Genomic DNA, 20023 nt, shown 5'->3' with positions numbered 1-20023 from the left:
TGCGATTGGCAGTGCTGTTAACTAGTTATTTAATTTCCTTTTTGATTGAAGTATGCAAGACTCAGAAAATGCGTAATTGTGAGTGAAATGCAAATGAGAAATATTAGCAAAAAAAACTATTAAAAAAAAAAAACAACAACACAACACTTGTTTGACAATTAAGTCTGTGATTTTTTTGAATTATGAAATTAATGAGATCCAGGATATCTTGTTGGTCAACTTGCGTTACTGGGTTTAAAAGGCAGCTGATGATAGAGGCTGACTGGCAGCCAAGAGAAGTGTTGCAGTACAGGGTGCTAACTTAGGTATATGTAATTGAATTAGTATGTGAGAGAATGAGACCTTAAAAACAGACAGGAGGTCAAAGAGTCAGTGTTTTCCAAGATAAGATGATATTTTTATGTGTTTCCCTTTAGCTGTTGGTTCCATGCTCTTTAGCACATGAGCACTTGTTTGTCAGTTTTCCCATGAATCTAATTTCCAAAACTCACTAATTAATTGTTTTTCTCTTTTTGTGCATCTTTTTGTGATTTGAGGAAACAAAACAAGAAGAAAACATTTTCACTGAAGCATCTGGGGAAGTGTAAAGTAGTTGCTGGCTGTTCCCACGTACTTTTTATTCACTTTACCAAAGGTACAGCATGAAATGAAGGTGTGTCTGGATTGTATTGGCTAGTTGCTAATACATAACAGCAGCAAAAAGTAGTTTGTGCTTTAACCCTTTCTGCATGTTAAGATACATTTTTTCACATGGAGCTCATCTCTAACCGACCAAATAGCCTCTACAGAAATGATACAGCATCTATGCAAGGAGGAAAAAAGGCTTCCTCTAAAAAAACATATGATATTATAATGACTCTCAAGTCAGACATCTGCACAAATACTTGTTTTCGCAGCGTGTATGTAGAGGATGTTGTATTAGTTATGAAGTGCCTTAATGCTCATTGAGAAAGAGTAACTATTAAGCATCAAATAAAAAACACAGCCATCTCTGCTCCTCTAAAATGTACTGACATCTTTGAACTCCAGATTATCTGGAAATATTTCAGTTTTGAGCTGCTGTGGATTTCCTGAGTACAATAGCTGCTGGTCTGTGTGACCCTATAGTATGATTTATCACTGCCTGAGGCGAGAGTGGGGTAAAATCCACACTGTGAATAATATGCACAAACTAAGAATCAATAATATGTTTGTTAAAAACGAGTAAACTAAGTAGATAAAATATGCCTCACACGGTGACTTGCTTTTTTCACCCAACCTGCTCTGTAAATTTTTTTCATATAAGTCTTTCGGGGAAAAAGATAAAAGAACATCTTTGTTTCCTTTTGCTCCGAAAGGAGCTGAGTATATGTAGTTTCAGCTGATTTTCTTTATGTGCTCTTAGGAAATCTTTGATTTCCCTTGGAGAGGAGATAAGAACTGTGCTTCAGTTGAAATAATGTCAGATTGTTTTGTTTGTTCTTGTATGTGTATGGCTCTCACTAAGTACTCTGTTGGTTTTAGATAATCCAGCCAGGTCTTTGGGTTGCGTCTGTCAGAGCAATTGAATGTGGTGGAAGTGATTCAAAGGATAGAGATGGACTGACAGTGCTGGCTGTTTTCTTTGTGGGAGTGCATATTCTTGTCCATTGCCTATGTATGCCCTACTCCTCTGAAAAAGTTTCTCAGGCTTTTGATATTGTCATCTCTTTTCTTTGTACTGTAGTAGCTTGTCTTCTCTTATATGCACATATATATATATGTGTGTATCCCCAAATCCTTGTACTTCAACTCCTGTCATATTGTGCTGCTTATTTTCAGTCAAAATACTCAGAGCTCCAGCAGAGCTGACAGCCCTGAAATTCTCTCCCAAACCCAATCCTCCTTTCAAAAACTGAACCCCATCTTGCAACCAGAGTTACTGCTCTCTCTTTCTCTTCTTTCACTCCATCTTGCTGCACCTGAGTGCACTTCCCTCATTGCTATCAATTCTCACTGCCTGCACAAAGATCCTCTCACAGCAATTTCTCTCACTTCTCCCCAGGCCTAGCCAACAGGCAGGCAGCAGCATTAGTAGACATCAGGGACCTCCAGCACTGTGAAGCACGTCGAGGATATCTCATCTGCAGATGAGCCTTCAGTAAGAGTTTGCAATCGATTGCAAGATGCATTCCCAACAGGGAACACGGCTCTGCGAGGTCCAGGCTGCATCTCATTCCTACTGCTGACCAGCAGATCTCTGGAAGCAAAGGCTTCCCTTCACGCTTAGGGAAATTCATGTCAAGGAAGGGGTAGTGTCAGCAAAGCATCACTGCATTGGACCACATACACCCCATTTTTCAGAAAAACAAGAAGCTGCAAATGAGAGGTGGTGCTGACTTTCTAAAATCTTTCAAGGCATTTCAGGAAGGTAGCATTGGTTCTTCAAACTTTGCTTCAGGCATTTTTATTCTGATCAGTAGGTAGAAAAAAAATGTTTGACCATGCTGGAATTGAAACTACAATAAAGCCAATATCCCATTGCTGTTCAATTCAGTGTGTGATGGCAGATTTCACAGTTGACTAGCACGTTGCACTTTGTTTCAAATTACTTTTGCTGGATTATGTTACCACACACAAAAAAACCCAACTTACTTCATATGAATAAGTAGAAGATGAAATACTCTGCATTAAGAGTTCGTGTGCACTTAGAAACCTCTTTCAATTAACATTTCTCTGTGCAACACTCGTTTCTGGAATAGTAATTCTACATTTAGTTTAGGGATTGTGTTAAGAGGAAGGATGTACTTGAACTCATGAACAGCTGTATACATATGCCTAAATGGCCATGCAGTTTGCACAAACATTGTATATACACCCTCGTAGGTAAGATTCTATAATTGCATAAGTACCTCTGCAAGTACATCTTGCACTTGCTTTTGCATTATATATGCTTTCTCATACCATGTTAGGATGCTTATTGCCGGAGTGGAGCGATCTTTTCCCTTTCAACACCGTGCCACCTTTCTGCAGTTCCCTTATTACATTCAGCTCAAAGCCTTAATGTTCCACGAGAGCATTTTAAAATATTCTGACAGAACAGCTCCATCACATAACACAGTAAACAGCACAGCTCTGAAGCAGTTAGCTTCCCAGAATGTCTCTGAGTATTGCTTGCTACATTTTTTCACAAGACACTTAGAGAACCCGTCTATCCGCGATGTTGTCGCCCTGCGAGCACTCTTCCTATATAAGCTGGGGAAAGAATGAAACCAAGATCTTGACTTTTAATAAAAATATACTGACTGCTGCAGAAGAGCACAGTTCTTGCAAATCCACAGCTCTCCTGCAGGATGCAGATATAATGTCTCTTGCAGACACGTAGCTCTCACTACTCATAGAGAAGCTCCTCCTTTTTTTCTTCCCACCAATGCTGACAAACAACAGACAGCTGAGTAAACTTAAAAGCTAGCTTTTTCTTTACTGGAATCCTAGGATTTGTTAATGAAAGCCTCTATCTGTTCAATTGACCTACATAATTATAGCTTACTTCTATATTCAGCCGATACTTTTATCACCATTATATGACAAATGTTTTCCTGATGATATCAATGTAGTAGAGTGTGAAATGAAGCATGGTGTGGTAGCGTGTGTTTCAGAGAACTGGCAGATGGCCTGCTTTTTTCTTGCACCAGTTTCCTGTAAGGGACCGCTTCATTGGCAGCCTTACGCCAAGTCCAGGTTTGCGTTTATACAGAAGAGCAGCTGAACTGCAGATGTGGAAGGTGGATTGCCATGCCGACAGGACAAGACCACTGTTGGTCAGCACAGTGATGAGCCTGCACAGGTCTGTCATTGCTGACAAGCTGAGGCAGAGCCAGCCCAGCTGGAGCCCATGCATCTCAGCCTGCAGCTTGCCTTGGTTTTGTTGACTTGCATGGTGTTTGTCCCCTTCTGCCAGCCCTCACCTGAGCCGGGGCTTGGTTTAGATGACCTGCAAAGCTCCCTACCAACCCCTGTGCTTCTGTGAACCAGGGATCACTGAGTTACCCTGTGCCATTCTGTGGCTCTCTGTCATTTCAGTACTCTGCCCACTTCATGTCACTGCAGCGTAGCAGAGGCATTCTGTTTCTTCTATTTGTTGCTATATGCATATTTTGGGTTCCTTTACTAACTTTCCTCTACCAGCTGCCTTGTTATCAAGTCAGTGGTTGAATGCAATTGGCAGTGATTCTTCAGAAACTGTATTTATTTTCCTGTTGCTGCGGAATTTATTCAGTTGAGGGAAATGAGAAAGCATGCTCCTTGCTCAAGAGGAACTGAGAGACATTTCTTCAGAAAAATGCTTTATTTATGCATTTTGAAAATGTCTCATTTTCCTTTTTAATTTTATTTACATGCCAGTTACTTACTGTAGCATAGTTTAAAATGGATACAGCAAGTCCGTGCGGCTGTGTTTCTTGGAGTAACTGGGGTAAACAAAAGTTACTGTATTTTCACAATACTTAGTTTCACTGTCTTTCTGAGACTTAATTTTTGAGTAGGCAGCAAATAATAAGGTTGTCTTCGGCTGAATGAGTTCAGTAAGGCATAGTAGGTTATTTAGAAGATTCACAGCTCTCCTCTTTAGCCTTCAGCGCTGCCGATTGAAATTAGGGCTGCAGCTGATCCATTTCCTTTTCAGGTTGCGAGTGACCACAAAAATGATAAAGCTAGCAACTTGTCAGCTTGTTTTTCCAGTCATCACATGACTGTGGTTGGTGAAGAAAAAAAAAGAAGAAAAAAAGAAGAAAAGCCCAATAGCAGCAGCAAAGTTCTTGGTAGGATACTACCGTCTGTGCTTCCGGAAGGGCCAGATTTACCATGGTAATGGGAATCAGCTCAGCATGAGTGAATTCATTTTGACTACTATAATACGTCTTTGACAAGATGATTATATGGGTTTGGTTGTAAGATTATACTCCTGCTAGTTTCACAACTGAAGGACAAGTGAACGTATTGAGTAACCCTACCTCAGGCGTGCTGGGCTATGCATCTCATTTGTTCCCTTTTATTGTCATACATTGATGAGGTTGAAGTGTTATGATTACTGTGTTGTCAATAGCAAGTCTTAACCCACATGACCATAATGAAGCTCATTTGCTCACATGTCTGCTCTCATTCAGAAAGCATTTTTAGCCCTGATAGCAGTATTGGATTTCAGACCATATATTGGATGAATGCTCGGTGCTTTTTTCTCTTTTTAACAAACCTGGTAAGAGTTTATTTTCCACGCCATCTAGTGCACACAGTTCAGCAAATACTAGCTGTGTGGTACACAACAAGGGGGGGTCTTCTATACATTTCCACAGTGTCAAAATGTGGCTGTTGAGCTCCTATGAGAAGAACATTATTAAACATCATTGGCAAATACATAAACTGAATAATGCTACTTATTCCATTTTGAAAGTTGTGTTGACTGAACAATGGGAGTCGGGTTTGATTTCAGAGCAGTCTTGTACAGCAGTATGTCCCTGATATGTGCACAAACATCCCAGTGTGGATATTTTCTGAGAAAGTAGGGGAAACTCTGAAATGAGCATTTGTGCTGAAATGTGTTTGTTTTTTCATGACTTGCTTCAAAATGAAACCATTAAAACTGGCAAATAAGTGTATTAAGATTGTGATGAGCTGTTCTCTAACCGCAGAGAAGGGAGCAGACGGAAATGAGTAAAAACCTTTGTAGCATTTAGACTGTGCCAACAAAAAAGGACCTTATTTCCTTTCTTTTTTAATTTAGGATGATCTGATGTACCAAAAACATCTCAGTTAAACTGACAGGCTCTAACACTGACCCCTGTGGCTACTGAAGTGTTTTTCTGGATTGACGTTTGCTTGTTAGCATTATAACCTAACAGCTATAATCCGTTATCATCATCTTCAGCTATATCATATTAGGGGTTCATTATTTAGTACTTAGGTTTTCTTAATGGACTTTTCATGGGGAGGCAGCATTACCTGTCTCTGAGCCGGACATTTTTAATAACATGTAGCAGTGAATTGAGGACAGTAAAAGAGACAGATAAAGCTCCCAGCACCTCCATACAGTCTGAGTCCCTTAAATAGACTTCTATTAATTTTATCTCACAGAATTCTTGTTACGCCGCTTTTCATTGAAGAACGTGTAGTATACATTTTCCAAATACTGCACAGACAAATTAGGCATACAGTAATAGACATTCACAATGGTGTGAATGTTTTTCTGCTAAATCCCCTCAGCACAAAAGGCCGGGCGTTTGTCCTGCGTGTGGAACAGCAGGGAATTCATTGCATATTTTGTGAATGTTAATAAAACGGGGACTTGAATGTTCTCAGCAGTTGTTTTTAAGGGAATAAATAGAAATACAAGGGGAACTTCAGCATGCATCTCCACGCTTACTGTCTTCTTCAGCCCCTATCCACACTTTGTTTCTCTAAAAGAGCACAATTATTTAATATCTAATGTGTTGAAACAGTTCTGTAAAATTTTATCACCCTTTCTCTGGGAAGTTATGACCACGAGAGCCTGCATAACATCCCGTTTGTTTCACTGCTATTTCTCAGGTCAGCGTGATAATTTCCAGGACTAAGGTGATAAAGGCCTGGAAGCAGATGCAGAAGCTCATAAGTCAGAAGATCTTTTAAAGCTTTCATAGACTGTCTCCGTGGGTAGTGTCTGCCCAAGGACACATGAGAAGCAACAGAGCTCATTTGGAACGACGTTCAGTTTTTGTTGTTGCTTTGTTGTTTATTTGTTGGCAGTTTGGAGGTATAGCCATGAAACAAAGAATGAAAGTAGGGGAATAGACATCTCTTAGCAACATGCAAAGAGGAGGAAAGGAAATTCCTAAGCTTGGCTGAAATTAGAGCGATGCCGGTAGCCAAGGTCAATGTTGGGAGCCAGCAGTCACTTTTCTATAAGTATGTATACTAAGGTGGCTGAGCTGTCTGGGCTGACTTCGCATGTCACACAGATGACTTAAGCTGTGAAGCAACTGGCAAAACCATGAGAGTTTTCCTCCAGGATTCCAAGTAATTTTTATAGATTTTGCGGTAGCAAGTCAGCATGAACAGTAATGAAGAAGGCTGTTCTTTCCTGAGCTGAGAGAGGCTTAAGTGGCAGTGACTGCTTACTTCAGTGTTTGCCACGGTTGGAAGATTGAAAGTTGACCCTGGTAACAGATGACGAGCTGTGGTTAATGGGCACTGCAGCGGTGTTACCCCATTCTGAAAGAGCTTTTCAGGAGCAAAGACAGCCTGTCACGTTCTGGTGATATAGCAGGATCTGTTGCCAAAATGTAAGCTTTGCCACTGCAGAATGTAGGAAGCACAGCCTGTGTCGGAGACCTGTGTGTGCTGGTAAGTAGATGCTTCACCTCACACCTATCATGGGCATACAACCTACCAACCCCCCTTTTTCTCTAACCAAACAAACCCAGTGAAGTCCTTCAGAGGCTCTGCTTGTCTGCACCTTACAGATAATGCTCCTTTGCCTTTTTGCGCCCCTGTCCTTTTCAGTATTCCAGAGGAGCGCTCACTGCAGTAACATGGGCCAGTGTCACTCTTATTACTTTACCTGTTTTATCTTTTGTGAAATTGAGCCTTTAGCCAGAATTGTCTGAGCTGCTGCTCCAGGAGTCGGTTAACTGTGAGGCTGCTTGAGCTTATTTCTCTCCAGTAATTTGATTCCCACGTGCTCACTGAGATTGCTTTTTTGCTGAAAGCGAAGTGGGGAGGGCTGTGTGTGTGTATGGGAGCAGGCCAGAAATGTTGTGGCAGACAAATGCAGCTCAGAAATAAATAAATAACAATGCAAAAACAGGCTTAAAAAGATCCCGTCTCGCTTTATCTCCCTTTAGCCCGGTCCTATAAAACCAAATATTTTTCTGTTAGAGAATCAGAGAGACAGGGCTTTTTGTGCTGGTGCACGGTGTGGAACAGGAGGCCAAACTCCGTCTTGCTTCTGCATAAAGCCAAAAAGATAATCCTTTTATTTAAATTTACCAGAGATTTGTATGAAGCACTAAGTAGGTTGGTTTTTTTAGTAGTAGTTGTCATCATAAAAGGTTTCTGTAGATTTTAAGATCTTTTCTGAAATTGTACACAAGATTCAAAGCTTTTGTTTTGATTGCTGATCTATTTTATTTTGTTTATTTTACGTTTGTGGTTACTTAAGAGGAATTGAATACCAGTCAGGTGAGCTTCTATTTAAGATTGATTAGCATGGCAGCAGTTTTCTAAATAATGCACAACTTATTGAGAGAGCAATAATTCTGTAAAGTTGTTAGCATGCTCTTACAGTTTTGGGCAAATACCATACTGAAGGTGAATAGAAAACCAAGCCAGAAAAGTGAATCTTGCTGGAGGGAGGATTGTTCTGAAAATGAACCATTCAGAGCATAAACAATGGTTTATTAGTTGTCTGAAATCTGCTTTTCTCTCTCTACATGGTCTTCATTTTATGTCCAGGCAAGCCTACCAAACTCTTGGTGCAGAATTTCTGTATTATAAAGTCATGGTTTCTTAGATAAGATGTTACTAATTCAAATGGACTGTCTGCTTAGAGGTCTGTTACTTTACATGACCTAAATATGTTGTTCTGGTGGCCAACAGGCTGGCCATGAGCCAGCAGTGTGCCCCTGTGGCCAAGAAGGTCAATGTTACCCTGCGGTGCATTGCAAAGGGCGATGCCAGCAGATCAAGGGAGCTGATCCTCCCCCTCTGCTCTGCCCTGGCGAGGACACACCTGGAGCACTACGTCCAGTTCTGGGCTCCCCTGTCAAAACAGACAGGGATCTCCTAGAAGGAGTGCAGCTGAGGGCCACAAAGATATAAAGGGCCCGGAGCATCTCCCTTGTGAGGAAGGGCTGAGAGACCTGGGGCTGTGCAGCGTGGGGAAATGAAGACTTAGAGGAGATCTGATGAATGTTTGGCAATATCTAAAGGCAGATGGGAGGGAAATGGATGAGGCCAAGCTCTTCTCAGTGGTGTGTAGCAAATAGGACAAGGAGTAATGACTTAAAACTTGAACATAAGAAGTTCCAGACAAGCATGCAGAACTTCTTTACGGTAAGGGTGGCAGAGCACTGGAGCAGGCTGCCCAGAGAGGTGGTGGAATCTCCTTCTGTGGAGATACTCAAGGCCCATCTGGACGCCTGGCTGTGTGACCTGTTGTAGGGAACTGCCTTAGCAGGATGTCTGGACTCAGTGATCTCTTGAGGTCCCTTCCAACTCCTGCAATTCTGTGACTGCAATACTGTGAAATAAAACCATTGAAGCATTCATTAGTTTGTGTCTTTGGTCACATGCCTTGATGATAGCAGCATTGTTATTAAATGTCATGGGAGTATGTGTTCTCAGCAATGGTGGATGTATCCACAGCAGTAGTTGTAGGATCTTGGCTAATTTTTCATCTTGGATCTGGAAAAAAAGGAACACACCTATGTTTTATGAAGAAACATGCAGAAAGGAAGTGAACCCAAACAGTGAGCATTCTACCCAGCTTGTTGGATAGCTGTCACTTGTCTCTTGAAAACAACGCCAATGGAAAAAAGCACTTACAAATCCAGTTCGGTTATGGAGAGAAACGCTGGGGGCATGACTCAAGGAGGGCTGAGAGATTTTGTTTGTTTTTCAGTCTAGCACTGCATAAGTTCTGAAAAGAGTTAAAAAACATAGGTTTTGGTGGCTAACAATCCATGTCAAAAAGCTGGGTACATCTACTGCTTTTTGCAGTGTCTGTACTTCAGCTTATGGCACGAGGGTGTGATGTATGATGTAAAAAATGCTGTATGCATGCATCTGTGTGCCAGATTTCATGCCTGTTTCTGTCGAGCCCCTTTGCTTGCTTGTATGCAGCGCCTGCAGCTCCACCTCTTCAAAGGCTGTTCTATTAATCTAAACTACTGAGGGCTATTCATACAGCTTATGGGTTTTTATATTTAAATCCTCACAGAAATGATTTGCTGCCCTCAAGTTAGGATTTTAAAGGAAAATTAAATTAAGGCTGCCTAAGTAATGAAAGCATCTTTAGATATGATAGATAGAGACCATCAAAGCAAAAAGTCTGCATCCCTGGAAAGATTTCTGATATTGTTTAGTGTTAGGGGGAGTTGCTATTGCTAGTATATCATGCAATATCAGGCCTTAAATTTGTATGCTTATGCTTCATGAATTCTTTAATTTCCAAAGTTGTTTGTTATGTTTTAGGTTATAAATTAAGAGATTTATATGTCAAGCATTTTTATCCTTATGAAACCTATGGCACTGGGATCATAGTGTTGTATAGCTTTGCTGACAGATGGATTAAAGAAAGAACTTGTGCCGTGAGATGTAAGCCTAGCATTTGTTACTGTGATGTATGTTATATTGTCGCCTGCCTAGTATGACACATGTATAACTCTCTGTTGTTCCTAGAGCTGCTGAGTTTTCCTAACCAGAGCTAAAAACAATCAGTCAAATAAAAAACACTGATAGAAAATCACTGCCCCTATTTTCAATTTGTTTACCTAGGAAAAGAATAAATACTGTCACCTAAAACCTTTAAAAACAATCTTTAAAATGGAGCGGTGACCAAAAGGAATCCCAGACCTAGACCGAAGAAGGTGGGAACAGAATCCATTTTCTTATAGGTGGAGAAAAATGTCTACCTTCAATTTATTTCTCATTTCTTCTGTCTTCAGGTTTTCCAAATGAGCCTGCTGCTGTCATTGCCCTTAACACTGCTAAGGAATGGTTAAGCAAGAATCACAATGAGGTATGGAATAAAATGTACATTTCCCAATTTATTTATTTTCTTTAAAGATTATGGACTTTGATGCTGAAACTGTGGAAAGAGTAAACATCAGCTGAATGTTTAGTCTGAAACAAATGAAATCAGGCTGGGACAATATGGCAGGGCAAAGACTGTTATATTTAACCTCTACACCGGAGTTGAAGGGAAATACCTTTGTTTGAAACCACACTCTGCGTTTCCTGTGCATTGTATTCTTTCCTGGCAAAGTAAAAGTCTATTCTCTTTCTGAGCTGCTTCTGAGCGTCACAGTTTTCATCTAATAATGAGGAGAGTCTTGGAAAGGAAATGTATGTAGTAGTTGTCAGTGGAAACAGTCACCAAAGGTCACTGGTGCTCAGGGGCCACTTTACAGTAAAGAACCTATGATGGTATTTTCTATTTTTATTAATTTTTTGGTTTGCTTATGGTTAACTGTTCATTTTCCCTAGAACTCTCAGTAAACATGTGATTCAACAGTGATTTTCTAACAGCACCAGCCTTCTTCCAATGACAACATGATGGTTATTATTTTTATAAGACAAAATGCTTTCAACAGCATGATCTCCAAATCTTCCTTTTCTCGTTTTTGTCTTTCTCTGGTTTTTGTTCTTAGCAGTCTGATAGTTCCTAATAACTGAATTGGAGAAATGCGACAAAGAAGCAAAGAAATGACAGACCAAATGAAATAAACATGATGTCTTGAACTGAAGAAATGCCTGCTTCCTGTTAATGATAGCAAGCAGATCTCAGACAGCTCAAGTTGTTCAGTATTTTTGTCTGAAAATATTTAACAAAGGAGAAGAAATAGATACAGGGGTGTAATTAGCAGTACCCTTATCTGTGTATTTTGCAGAGTATTTTACTGCTATGAGATTCTGATGATTGACAGGGGGAATTTAGCTTTATGGTTTGATGGTTTTTGTGTGTTGTTTTTTTATTTTTATTTTTATTTTTATTTTTTTTATTATTATTATTATTTTTTTTACATAACTGAAAGGAAATACTGTATTGAGATTTGAATGGTAAACTGAGATTTTTCAAACCTGAATGCCAAAAGGTACAACAAGGGATGCTCGGTCAGTGTATCTTTGTGCTTCCCACTGAACACTTGGTATTTTCCATGACTTAAATATTTGAGCAGTGGAGCAGATCTGGACTGAAATTATTCTCTTTATTCCAGAACTAAGTTCTTCTATTTCAAAAACTGAATATGTGTAATATAAACACATATTCCCATAATTACTTTTTTCTTAATGTTATTAGAAGCAACTTGGCTTCGTTTGGTAGAGTGCCTATCACATGTATAGAAGCTTTCTTGATGAAAGCTCTTTTCTAGAGTATTCTGCCCTATGATTCAGCCATTGCTTCTCAGCTGCATGATGACTTTACCTTTTAGTGTAGACTTTGAGTCTTCCCTTTTTTTATTTCTGCCTTGACTCAGCCTGGAAACCCACATATGCACTACATGTTCCCCCTTTCTTTTCATCGGTGTGCTGCCTCCTCAGTTTTCTGGTTCCCTTCATAGACTTCAGGTGAGCTCCTCCCTTGGTTTTCAGGCAGCTTCATCTCTGTCTTAGAAGAAGACTTAAGGCTCATAGCCCACAGCGATTGAAATGATGATGATTGTTGTATATGTTTTTGACTCCGATTGAGCTGTAAGCACTTCTTGCAAGTAAAACATAAAATTCCATTGCATCTGTGGCCTGCACAGATTAATGTAAACCATGAGCTCTGAATAAGCACGATTTCTCCTTTCTCACTGTATTATGTTCCCTTCTGTTTCCTTAGTTTTCTTGGCTGTCTACCTTCAAACATCCTTACTTACTCCCCACTAACTCAAATTTCATCTGAGTTCTTTTTAAAGAAATACTTAGAGCTTATGGTGTTGTACAGTGGAAAAAGCCGTTGTTTTACATTTCATAGGTCGATCAGCAGCAAAATTAAAATACTTAGCAGAGGACAGCGGTATCTCAAGCAGTGAAGGCGATCTTTGGGGAGCACACAGTTGTTGGGTCACTGTTTGATGTTAGTAACAAGGCGGGTATACTTTGTCTGGACTAAATGAATTGACATAGCACAATGCTAAGTGTGAGTCAGATCCATTGCTTTGGATTTGCTTTGGGGCACTGGGTATTATTCGTCACCCAAATGTTCCACCCAAGTAGCTCATTGTACATCACTGACAGGGACTACTTACATCTCAACAACAGAGCCTACTCTTACTGCAGGTACCATAGAGATCTCCCTATAAGTTTTTGTCACAGAGATAGAGCAGCTCCCTCTATTCCCTCTGGAGCTAGGAGCAAAACCTTTAACAATTTGCCATGAGGACATCTTTTCAGAAGGCTGCCCGTATTTCACTGCTGTAATCTCTGGCCAGAACTGCTCCCCTGGCAGTGGCTGTGCTGTCAGAACAGGTCAGTCTGTCGTGCTAACAGCCTCGCCTGAGCAAGAGTCCTTCTGCATTTGGCTGTGCTGGACTTCAGTGAATCAGCTTCTTCCTTTCATTCCTTCCTGAGGAATCTTTAGGTGAAAAATCTTGTCCATGTTCTTCTCCTTCAGCCCCAAAGATGTTTGGCTGCCATTTTTTGTCTTGCTAACGTCTCGTACTGCTTGTCCTAACCAAAACCCCCACCTGTGCACGTAGAATGTAAATTGGATGGATTCGTGAAGTTATACTCCAAGGCAGAGACCAAAATGAGAGTGTACTCACTAGGAAATGTGCCTATCCCACAACACGCCTGACAACATCACGTAGGTAAAGTAGATGGAAACCTGACAAAATGTTGCAGTCTTTTGTTGAACTGTATGGCTGCAGTGTCTTATCTGCCTTCCTGCATCCCAGGAAACCGTGGCAAATCTGTGAAATATGAGGCAATATTGTTGCTTTCTCCTCTTTACCTTCATGTAGGACTTTCTCTGCTTTGATGCTGTAATGAGGATTTCACCCAATCTGATATTAATTCAAAATATAAATAGATCAGTGGCTATGTTCCTCAGTCTGCCTGGGGCCCTGAAAATCTAACCTAAATGACTCCATTCTTGCGAGCTATGTTAGAGTCCTAAAGTTCTCTGCCATAGTATTTACAAGAAAAGTGATTTGCATTTAATGAAAGGTTTTCTCTTCCAAGTCCATTGTTGTGCTTGACCCCTCAGGTGCTTGCATAAAAACTTATTAGCATGCTTAACTTCGAAGTGGCTCAGATGAATTCCTCATTACCATGCAAATGAAGTTAGCTCCTGTCTGAGGTTAATTGGTACAAAGCTAGGGAGAGAGGGATCCATTGTAATGGACTGAAGGCCAACCAGCAGCCAGGCAGGGCAGCAGCCATGGCAGCCAGACGGCCTCAAACTTAACTACACCAAGTCCGCTAGGGAAAACAACAGGATTGGAAGCAATGGTTGGTTCTTAGTTGCTTGTAACACGCAGCACTGCTCTGGTCTTGAAATGCAACTCTAAGTCAAACTAATTTCTGGCCGTGTTTTACACTAAGGTCTGCTGACTTGCAGCCAGAGGGCAAATCTAGTTTAGAAGCTGGTAAATGATGTTGTACTGTAAGCATAGAAATCCCTTGGAGCAGGCTCAAAGAATGGCAACAGTCAGCAGTACTGGGTTAATTTACTGCGGACCACCTCGGCTATCTCCTTAGCAAACTGCATTTTCACATTTCACAAAGTGCTCTACAGGTTTAATAGAATTCTTCAGAGCACAAAATAGAATTGATTCCTATCCTTTAGGAAATTATACACTGGGATTCATTTAAAAAATGCACATTAAGCTCTTTGAGCAATTTTGTGCATTTCTTTTTGGGATGATTTAGCAAGGATGGAGGTAACTGCCACTTGACTTCCCCCAGTGCATCACAGAGGAAATGTGACACCTTTAAATACTTGACCCCTGCATTTTTTGGAGTGGTGGTGGGGTTGTGCTTGTGTTTTTCATGGCAGATATCTTTGAATATTTGCAATGTAAGGTACTGTTATTTTCCAGTGCTTTAGGATCACGCTGTGTGTCTCAAAAGGGTGAAAAATAAAAAATGCTCAGAGTGTGCCTTACCTTGTGTCACTGACATGAAAAGCCTCAGGACCTTTTCAGTGCTCAAGAAAAGACTTTAATTTAACAGCACATTTAGCTCGAAGTATTGTTCTTTCTCTTGCACAATATCTCACAACATTTATTATGCGCCTCAGTAGAACAACAACCCGGAAAGTGTGATTGCAATATGTGTTCCATTGAAATAACTGATGCAGATTAAAAGCACATAGATGGAAAATAAATCAGCACGTTCCTGAATCCTTTTCATTACAGTCACTATTGAAAAGAGACTTTTTCTTACTTTGCCTAAAGTACATGAGGTATGAGATTCAAGTCTATGTGTTTTAGCAAGTTGTTACAGGTTATTTTACTGTCCTTTCTACCCCCTCCTTCCCCAAAAGCAAGGAGGGAGAAATTGCACATTTCCAGCATAACACAGCGAGGTTAAAAAATAAAAATCAAAAAACAGCAGAACAGTTTTCAGTGACATAGGCAGGACCAGAAGTGCTGTGTTTCTCAGGACCAACATTTTGAGGAGGAAACACCTGGTTTCTCAAGTTAGGCTCACCATAATATAGACACCCTGCACCTGTGCTTTATTTTGTAATGTGCTTCATCCAAATCACAGCGGTGTTTTCCACTGCTGAAACAGTCAAAGTGGAATTACCTTTCCTGTGCACTGATTCCCTTATGTGGGAGCAGTTGGCTTTGCCTTGCGGGCAGGCACTGCAGTATGAGACCAGGGAGAGCTGGGGAAGCATTCCCTGCACTGGGACCCATAGGATTCTCTGTGTCTTTACAGAGCTCTTCACTGTGATGCTGCAGCAAGCATGGTTGGGCAGGGCTAGAGCAGAGCAGTGAGGGAGAAGCTTCCCCAAATGTGCAGTGCAGCCGGGTGGCCCCGTGGGCATTAATCCAGCTGTGCCATGTGTTAGCCACCCAGTGCAAGCCTGCTTTGAGGCATCTCTGCTCTAAGAGTTATTGTTGCAGAAATTAAAAAGAACATTGCTGTTAGGTGCCTGGGGGGAGGCAGGGCAGCTGTGTGGGCTAGCAGATATGGGGCAGGACCTACAGGAGTGCTCCCAGCCTCCCAGGTGACATCTGTGTGCCAGGCAGGTTATCCTGAGTTCCTAAAATGGTGCTGGGTACCAATAGCATCCATTTGAGAGAGGTAGATTTTGCCTTGGTGAGCCTCTGCCTGGAAGGGCAGAGCAGAGGGAGTTGCTGTGCTCTGTATTGCCGAAGGCAGGATAGTGCAGGCGTACCTGAGTGAGTTTTCAAAAGCACTACAGCTTTATTTAGGGGCATGCAAATAGGATCACAGCATCACATGCAGCGCTCTGCAGGTAAGCGTGGCAGCCCGGTTGGGTACCGTGTCACTGTGGCTGCGTGCTGTGCAGTGGTACGATCCGTGGGTGTACGTGTTGGAGGTGTGAGACAGCAGGGAAGGAGCATTTCTCGTCTCTCCCTTCAAAACTGGGTCAGGCAGCTAACACGAAATTGCTTTGCCTCCTGAGCCTATGAAAACATCAGGACAACCTAATTTCAGTATTTCTGTAATCTGCTTGACTGAAAGATATATATATATTTTTTAACTTTCTCTTTCCCCCCTCCTTTTGGTGGTCCCAGTGACCTAATTTTGTCTCCTTGTTATTCAGACAATTAAACAAAGTGCCATCTTGAGATGAGCTCTTGTCCTTATCTCTATAGAAGGATGCGGATGGAGACAGCGAGTCTTGGAAGATGTTGCCTGATGCAGTTTACTTTAATCTAACCTCAGTTACATTCCCCTAGGCACAGCTGCCACATTTTTACATTCATTCCAAGAAGTGGAGTAAGAGTAACTAATTGACAATATCTAATTAACAAAATTTTGTTGGTTTGTTTGTTTGTTTTAATGACCTAATACAGGCAATTCCCCTTAAGACTGTGTTACTTTTGGTTTGGAGTGGCTAGTTTTCATGCTTAGTTTTACAGTTGTCAGATAAAAAGTGTGTGTGATTTTGAAGAAAAAAAATAGTAGGCATATATATTTATGCCTATGGTGATATCTTTTATGACAAGTTTGGGCCTGCAGTGACTTGTATTTATTTTAAAATATATTTATTACTTAGAAATAAAGCTCTGAAAATATGGGCTTCTCTTGAAGCCACGGATGGATCCTCAAGGACGGTCAGGGTGCCAATAATTCAGGTGGCTATTTTGGTAGCTCTCAGATGCCAGTATCATTTGATTAACATAATCTTCCCCCCTCCCCAACACCGTTCTCTTGGGTAGGTTAAAAAATGATCTCCTTTCTATTTCTACATTCTAATTAGGTGGTAATCATATGCTGCTCTGATTGAAATGAAAATCAGCCATCATGCCACTGTCATCTAGCTGAAGTCGAGGAAAAAATGCTTTTCAACTTGTACAAAATTAAAATGATTTACTCGCTCTGTGTAGCTGCTCTCTCACCGGGCTCAAAGAGATTCAGTTCTGTCCCCAAAGCCCAAACCTAACTATCATCCCAACAGGCAAGTCATTTTCTGACATGATAAGTAAGCTGCCACGGCAGTGATGCTTTCTTCTATGTTCTTCGGACTGCTATTCAGGTGGAAAGCTGATAAAGCAAAGCAGACAAAGCCCATATTCATTATACACGATACTTTATTAAACTTAAAGAGCCTTTGTTATTTTTGATGCAGCAATTGAGGAAAGGCAGGAAGGCACCTCCTCTTGAAAAAGCATTATAGAGCTTGAGGTTGCCTTGATTTTTCCACTGTCTCTGTGCCACTCACTTTAGACCAGGAAGAGTCTAAGGGGAGAAACGTAGCTTCCTGTCACCCCTTCCCCACCCAAACTGTTGAGGAAATTCACTTCTATGCATACTAGAGATGTATTTGCAAAAATTTGTATACACTTATGCACTGTGTAATGACTTCTGAAACTCCATTACAGCTAATTAGTGCCACTAATACAAGACAGGTCTCTGCATGGTTTCTTTTGTGTTTACACTAGTTAACCATCTAATAAGTTAATTTTTTTTTATCCTTACAATTGGCAGTTGTGATAAAAAGGAACTGAATAGCTAGAAATGTCTGTAACGTAGGTAAACTAACAAAAATACCTGCAGATGGTTTTAGACTGTGACAAGGGAGGTTTAGGTTGGTATTAGGAGGAAGTTTTTCACCCAGAGGGTGGTGAGGCACTGGAACAGGTTGCCCAAGGAGGCTGTGGATGCCCCATCCCTGGAGGCATTCAAGGCCAGGCTGGATGTGGCTCTGGGCAGCCTGGTCTGCTGGTTGGTGACCCTGCACATAGCAGGGGTTGGAACTGGATGAGCATTGTGGTCCTTTTCAACCCAGGCCATTCTGTTACTCTATGAGTCTATGATCTGAATACTGTTGTGAGGATATTTAAAAATAATTTGCAAACAAGCTACTTTTTCCTTTCCTGTTAATTCCTGTATGACAAATACATCGTAATAAACTTTATTTTAGTACAGGCTTTCAGACAGAAATCCCAATAATTCTAACAGTCTTGTCAGTATAGAAGAGGTCTAGCCTGCTTTTTTGCCAAGATTTAGTCCTTGTTGCTGTCTTTTACCATAGAATCATAGAATACCCCAGTTGGAAAGATTCCATGAGGACCATGGAGCCTAACATACGGCCACCAAACCTTGTGTCTGAGAGCGGTATCAGGGAAAGAGGAAGGGCTGGAGGGTCAGTTTGAATTCGGTTTTGGGGAACATTGCCAGAGGGCTCCCATAATGAGTCTCAGCAGAGGTCATCTCATGAAGACAGCAGCAGATGAAGCAGTGTAGGGTCACTTTCCCCTGACCTCGGAGCACGGGTGTGTGGGGCTGGGAGCAGAGCACCCACATCCCACCCCACAGCCTCCATTTGGGATTTCTTCTGTCTGCAAGGCTTTCAGCTCTGAACCAACTCTCGGGTGCAGATGGGAAGCGTCCAGCCATGTGATCTGAGCCCCCCAGCATGCCCCAGAGGTTCTGCAGCTCCACAACCCAGCATGTGCTGAAGGCAGGCAGTTGGACCAGCTGCCACCCACGTCCATGCAGCACGACGTGGCACTGAGCAAAACCACTCTGCTGGCATGGGCAGTGCCTGGCTGCACCAGCCAAAGCACACGCTTTGTTCCACTGGCACTTTCCTGGCATCCTGCGGAACATACGATGTCTGCTTCTCAGTGCTCCATTTCCAACAAGCTGATGTAGTTGGTTGGCTTCTGGAAAGCTGCCGCTTCAGTCCTGTTGCCTACAGTTCTGCCAGAGCAGAATGTCCAGTATGGCATGTGAGGGTGAAATAAAATACAGAATCACATTAGGTGATTCTTAGGAATGCAACTATCAGGCCAAGCTGCAAGGGAAGAACTGGAACAAGCTACCTAACTGTAAAGGGAATTCTTTGTAAGTTTTGTTCTGTTTTCCCATCTAAGGTTTAATCTGGCCAATGCCAGAATCATCTCTCAGCCTGGTGTTGCTTTCAGCAGTGGGTTACAATCAGACCTATGCAGAACTGAACCCACAAGGGTTCTTGTAGCCAGGGTGCTTTCCTTGTGAGAAAAAAAAAAAAGAGTTCCTTGCTGCCAGACTACAGCATCTTGACACAGCATTTGAGATATATGATTCTGACATTTAATAGGTTAGATGATATTGGCCACATACTTCATAGGTTCCGTATCGCACTGTATTCCTGAGAAGGTGAAAAATGGGTCTGTCTGCTATATATGAAATGACAGAACAAATGAGAAGAGCGCTGTGGATGTGGGGAGCATTGACAATGGGAACATGTTCAAATGCAGGACAGGTTTCCAAGATAAAATACCTGTTAGTTAACACAGAGCAATTTGTTTGAATCCGGAAGTGGGCACAGTTTAAGGATATGTACGGCCTTCCTACTTGGACTGCAGGACAGATTATTTGACTCTTCTATGCTGAGGAAGAAATGGAGAATAATCACTCTTAAGGTGAGCTATGATATTCCTTCCTTCAGTAGCAGTGGGGATGTACACGGTGCTTCCAGAGGAAAGTTTTTGGACAAAGGCTGCAAAAAGACTCTCACTAAGTTCCTTACCTTGCTCCTAACCTGATCTCTCATGAGATAAGAGTGAAGATTCATTTGTATTGCTATGGGCTGTTTACCAGCACTAAATCTTAATTAAGTTCATTTATTTTTTTTCTTTTAAATAAAAATAAAATAAAATAAAATAAAATAAAATAAAATAAAATAAAATAA

General features: G+C 41.3%; 1 protein-coding gene across 1 annotated transcript in view; it reads left to right on the top strand.

Annotated features, from left to right (window-relative positions):
* MACROD2 (mono-ADP ribosylhydrolase 2) overlaps positions 1 to 20023 on the top strand; it is an 837047-nt gene that overhangs the window by 568944 nt on the left and 248080 nt on the right. Inside the window, exon 8 of the mRNA XM_042882408.1 lies at positions 10659 to 10732. Coding sequence (XP_042738342.1) covers positions 10659 to 10732 — 74 coding nt within the window. The remainder of the gene's footprint in view (positions 1 to 10658; positions 10733 to 20023) is intronic.

This window comes from Lagopus leucura, unplaced genomic scaffold (genome assembly GCF_019238085.1).
Source record: "Lagopus leucura isolate 7727_CA_CO unplaced genomic scaffold, USGS_WTPT01 Super-Scaffold_73, whole genome shotgun sequence".
In the NCBI taxonomy this organism is placed as follows: domain Eukaryota; kingdom Metazoa; phylum Chordata; class Aves; order Galliformes; family Phasianidae; genus Lagopus; species Lagopus leucura.
This window is presented reverse-complemented; position numbering and strand designations above follow the sequence as displayed.